At 28.6% G+C, this 6121-nt stretch overlaps 1 protein-coding gene across 1 annotated transcript; it reads right to left on the bottom strand.

The window, feature by feature from the left end:
• Positions 1–600: 600 nt before the first annotated feature.
• Positions 601–5656, bottom strand: LOC113392330 (T-cell activation inhibitor, mitochondrial). Its single transcript, XM_026628715.2, has 13 exons — positions 5450–5656; positions 5259–5373; positions 4585–4702; positions 4370–4505; positions 4176–4280; positions 3622–3739; positions 3161–3263; positions 3003–3094; positions 2813–2913; positions 2561–2707; positions 1210–1341; positions 960–1104; positions 601–885 (listed from the first exon to the last, which is right to left on the bottom strand). The coding sequence occupies exons 1-13, from the start codon at positions 5470–5472 to the stop codon at positions 799–801; spliced, it is 1422 nt and encodes a 473-aa protein (XP_026484500.2). The 5' UTR covers positions 5473–5656; the 3' UTR covers positions 601–798.
• Between the last annotated feature and the right edge of the window lie 465 nt (positions 5657–6121).

Consider the following 6121-nt stretch of genomic DNA (forward strand, 5'->3'; position numbering starts at 1 on the left):
TGAGGTTTAATGAAAAGTTGGTAATTATCATACCGATTGACGGCTTCTTATTATTATTATAGCTTCTAAACGCTATTATACTCTTTGCTAGATGCGACTTATAATGACATTGTGACGCAATATGTCATACTCAATCGGTAAAGCAGGTTATCGCTCATACTGAGCACACGAAAATAGATCTTAAGGTGACGAACCTTTTCTTACACTGACTGTACATCGAACATCCAAATTTAATATCTTATAACTGTTACCGTTATTCATAACATGAACAATATGTCAACATCATTTAATAATGTGTAACTTATTCATTACAATTCATTAAATAATCCTCACTTACAGGCTCAGAAATCAGTATTTAGTATCTGGATTTCTCGTGAAGTCATTCCCAATGCTGAAGAATTTTCCATCGCTATAGTGTAAATCTCATATGTAATGTTATGTTGTCTCGATAAATTAATAGTTAGTTCTTTTGTCTTTATTTAATACAACGCATAAGAAAAATAAATTTCGTTTCACAGTTATATTTTATATCATCATTAGATTCATCGTGTCTAATAAATATAATAGGTACTTTAAAATAAATAAACTGAAAAATATATAAATCAATTTCTATGTTATATTTTATAGAATTTTAATTATTTATTACCACTTTATCATATTTACTAAGACTTCTACGATAAAATTTTAATAAAATACATTTTTTTTGTAGATTATTTCATTTTGTTTATTCTGTGAATAAATTCATTTTATCTTCTCTGTATTGTCTTGGACTTTGTGTTAACTTATGTATTCGAGTATTTATTTAAAGTTCCACGGTATGCATAACACGCCTTCGGTCAACACTGAATAGTAGTGGGTCACATAAATAATATTTCCACGCAATTTCTGTAATAAAAATAGTAAATTTATTATTTTAGTATTTTTAAGTTGTATCAGAAAATGTAAAAAAATATACTCACCATTTCGAGTTTGTCAATTCGAGTAAGAAGTCTTTGGCAACAAAGAATCATGAGGCCCGGGGTTATGCTGTCGTCTTTATGAAGTTCTAATAGACCATATCTTTCCTTAACCTCTTTGCATAATGCCTTTTCTATATGCTTATTTCTGAAACACAAATATTTTTAAGCATTCGTGAAAATAATAAATAAATTCTTAAATTCATCATTAATAATAATAAAATCAGAATTTTATATGTAACTTTTTACTTACATGCTATATTCTGTGAGAAGTAAAGTAGCCTCGTCAAGATGTTTAGCGATAAACGGTATAAGTTCATCTGCAGGACAGGACGAAGGCGTTATGAACTGACCTGTAGGTGAAACCATCAGAGGTCCTGCTTCACTATAAAAAAGATAATATATATTTAAAATGGTCTTAACCTGATTATCTTTAGAATCTCTAGACTCTATAGAATATAAATTCGCTTCACGCCGTGTGTACACTGAGATCTTCTAAACTACGTAACACATTTTAATGCGGTAGGTTCATCAATAAACAGAGGGGGAATAATATACCTATTATAATACATGTATTATATTGTTGGAGAAAAGACAAAAAAATCTACTTTTCTAGCCGGAAACAACGGGTATTTTCCTATTTGGGTTTGTTCTTTAATCTAGAAGTTGTATATAGAAGTATTATTGCGTAAAGCCGGGACGCGTAGTTAGTAATAGTATATAAATAGTCACACGTGGTTAACGAGTATGCAGACTATTCACTTCGCATAACATATACGCGCATGTGTGCCAGAATTAATTTCTTGCCAAATTATATTACGAATTCTACAGTTAAGGGATAATGGGCACTAAAAAATATACGAGAAAGTTTTCTATCTCCTATTAATTCAAAAGAGCAAAACGAAACAAATCAAGAATTTTTAAATAAAAATATTCTATATAGAAATTTCTTGTTGGTTTATTTATTTGGTAAAGCCCTCAGAATGAAATTCGAGTTAAGCTAATAATTAAGCTATTTTTACACATTGCGTGGCGTCGAAGTACTATCGGTATCGGTATCGGCGCTCTATTATTATCGGTATAAAACAGTTTGTGGAATAGAATGTTCCAACTTACATAATTACTTTTCTGTACATATACATAATATCCTATATTTGTTTAATGCTTCTTATTTTAAGAACTGACATTTTTTTTAAAATATGGTGTGAACCACAAGTTTAACTGACACATATATAAGCTGATTTTATGCAGCTCATGCATTAAGTAACAACATTGAAATGTCCCGCTGCTAGGCTAAGACCTCGTCTCCTTTTTGAGATTTTTGATGCCTAAAGCTTTTTTCACCAGGCTGTTCCAATGCAGGTTGGTAGATACATGTGGAAAATTTTCATCCACCACAAACAGGTTTTTTAACCAATAGTTTCTTCGCCACCGAGCACAAGATGATTTATAAACAAAAATTAGCACATGATAATTCAGTGGAGCTTGCTTGGAGTTGAATTCAATATCATTATTAAGATTCGTATATTCTAAACAGACCATCATGGCTCTTCAGTTTATGTATATGGAGCCTAACTATAGTTTTAAATTCTCTAGGTACTTACGGTTCAACAACTATTTCATATTTATCTAGGGATTCTGGTACAGATTCGGGAATTTTCTTTCCATTACCATAAAAATCCCCAATAGACGTAATCAATTGCCTAAGATGGCTGCAGTATTGAGCTGCTGATACTTTTGGCATGAATTTTCTAAAAAAAAAATAGTGTATTATTATAGAAAATATGTGTTTATTTATTGGAAAATAAATAAATAAGTTTATTAAAATTTATTATTATAAGTTACAATTAAAATACCTTCTACAAATGTGTATATCTCTAAGTATACTAGAAAGAGCTCTCTCGTAATTGGGAATCTCTGTTAAGGCAGTGTCTTCTTGACTGACTTTTTTAATGAGCTATAAACAACAAATGTAATCAATATTAATTTACGAAAGCATCCAATAAATTGGAAAAATATATGTGGTAATATATCAGAATAACATACTGATAGCCATTCATTTCTAACATCAATAATATTAAGAAACACATCTCCATCTAAGCTGACACCCGTAAATTGACCTAATGCAATTGTTCTGCCTGGAACAAAAAAAATGCATTAACATAAAAAAATAACATATAAGGTAGGTACTACTCTTTACTAACCTTTTAAATTGCCCATGTATTTCGAATACTGAGATGCCATTGCTGTGAGACTTTGAAGTGCTCCTCTTATGTGACTTATATTCCATCCACTGTCATATTTAACCTGCATGCCCAAACCATAAAATAAGAACAAATAACATAATTAAAAAAATATATATATTTTATCTTTATTTTAAAAGAAGATATAACAGGCTGCATCAATAGAATTAATGAAGCAATTATTTCTATATACTCCTTCTCCAGCTGAGTAGCAAAAATTTATTTTACTGACCTTTTTTCCTACAGCCAGGTGTTTATACATTATAGATAACTTGTAAATATAAACAGAACACAACCTAACAACTAGGTTCTTTATATGTAATTAACTGGTTTGATTATTTACTATTAATATATCAGTTCACAAAATACATTCACATAAGAGCAAGATATAATTAGATATATTTATTTGAGACTTTACCAACTTCTTTTATACCATATGTTTTGCAGAGATTTTCTATGAGAGTTTTTACTTGATTTCTTGTCGCTCTTGTCATTTCATATTTCTCTTTAGCATCATCACTGTTTTCATACACCCAATCTCTATAAATATAATTATTTGCTTATGGTATTATTATTATTCATATAAAATTATGCTAGAACAATTTCACCAACATTGCTTTACAATAATTAAAGCACTTTTTAAATTACAATTTAAAATTTATACATACAATGTGTATGGTAATGTGTAATGGTACATTTAATTACACCTAAGAAACTACTTAAATATTTTTTATAACACATCAATTATATACATAAAAAAAATATTACTTATACATATGGGACAATTTGGAATTGCTCTTTGAATTAGTGCATAAACAAGCAACTATTTATATAAATAATGTTAATGCTTATTACCGGCTGAAAAAATATATCATACTAAGAAAAGAATTATTTTTAGAGTAAAAGAAAAAATATTCTTTCAAATTTTAATTAACTTAGAATTTTCATAATTTTTGATTTAAGAGTTATGACTTACATGATATTAGTGATTGCTCTCTTTTTTTCTACTTTTCGTTTCATATCTGTGGCTTTTTGAAAGTCCCTATTGTATTCTTCATATGCTCTGGTAAAATCAATTTTACTGAAATATAATTTTAATTATAAAAATATAAAAGAAGCAGTATTCATAAAATCTAGGTTAACCAATAACTTTTTACTCTATAAAATTACCTGCTATCAGACTTAGTTGAACTCCTTGGTATTTTATCCACATAATGAGTTGATATATTACAGGCACTTAAAACTTTAACTACTGTTTCCCTAACATTTTTGCTATTTAGATGAATTTGTACTAATTTAAAATTACCTGAAAACATATATTAGATATATTTTTTTCATTGGTCATCACACTTATGTGACAATAAAACAAATAATATGTGATTTACCTTCTGGCATATCTTTCTGTCTTAAATAGAATGGCAGAACAGGTACAGCCATGCTTTTACTAGATTGCTGAGCTTCTATTAAAGCACTTAGTAATTGCAATGAGTTCTCATTTATTTTCTACAGAAACAGAATATATAATTTTATATATAATTCTATCTATCTATAATATAATAAGTGTTATATTCATATTATTATTTTTTATGGTATAGTTTGGCAGACCAGCATATGAGCCACCTGATGGTAAGTGGTTTATATTTATATTAAATTCCATACATGGCCAATGCACCACCAACCTTAGGAACTAAGATGTTATGTCCCTTGTGCCTGTAATTACACTGGCTCACTCACCTTTCAAAGATTATAATATTTGATTAGCGGGTAGTACCTACCCAGACAGCACAAAGCCCTACCACCAAGTAAATATAAAATACAGTCTTTGTAAATTATTAGCCTAAACGTTCAGCACCTGCTATCATGTAATGATCATTGTTTAATTGTCTAGCTGAATAATATATTAGAAAAGTATATAAATAAGAATAGTCAATGATTATTTAGTCTTTTAATTTCTAACAATAAGAGTAAGTAATAACAGTATCTAACTTGGACATCAACGTGAGAACGCATAAGAAACGAACCCTTACCATAGGAAATTTATATAATTATACTTGCTTACTCTTTGTTCTGGATATTTTCCAAATAAGTCGGGATGTACACTAAAATAGAATGGCCTTAATGCAGTGGACACCTCTGCAGAGCTCAAAGACCTACTCAGCATTCCAACTAGACATCTAAAAAAATACTTCTACGGTTATAATTTGCTATATTATGTCAAATAAACATTTTGTTAAAAGTTTAAAGTCTTACCGTATTTTAAATCTGCAATACATAATGGAATTAGAAATTAACTTATTGGAATTATAGTGTTACGTCTTTAGTTAAAGCATAATTTTTGTTTTAACATTATATTAATATTTACATACTTTTTTAAAATTATTTTCTTGAACCAATGACAGTGGACATTGACGTTTAAATTTTGACGTATGCCATATGTTAATAGACATTAAAATTCAAAACATAGACAATTTTAATTTTACTTCTGTACATTCATAGCCTTATATTATTATTGAACATAAAGTAATCAAAAAATAAGATAGACAATTAAAGTATAATTATTATTGTTTTAATTTTACTAGGTTAGTAGAAAATCACAAAATAAGTATTAAATGTTTTTAAAACATCAAATGTATCTAGAAATAAGATGAGAATTATAGTACCCATTTATTTGATCATAACTTCATAATTGTCTTCGATAACTAAATAATAATATTCGCTTTAATTATTATTCTTGATACCAAGTTATAACCAATACTATTCAAATTGGTCTTAATACACTAGCACTTTAATATGAATGGGTAAAAACTGTGTAGCTATTAATCAAGAAAGGTTGGAGGTTAACACTTAAAAGATCAATAGGTGAGCATTGGATTAGCCGAGTGATAATAATAATCTGAAGGCTGCGTATACGATTGCTGTGCA

The sequence above is a fragment of the Vanessa tameamea genome, chromosome 10, assembly GCF_037043105.1.
Source record: "Vanessa tameamea isolate UH-Manoa-2023 chromosome 10, ilVanTame1 primary haplotype, whole genome shotgun sequence".
Classification (NCBI taxonomy): Eukaryota; Metazoa; Arthropoda; class Insecta; order Lepidoptera; family Nymphalidae; genus Vanessa; species Vanessa tameamea.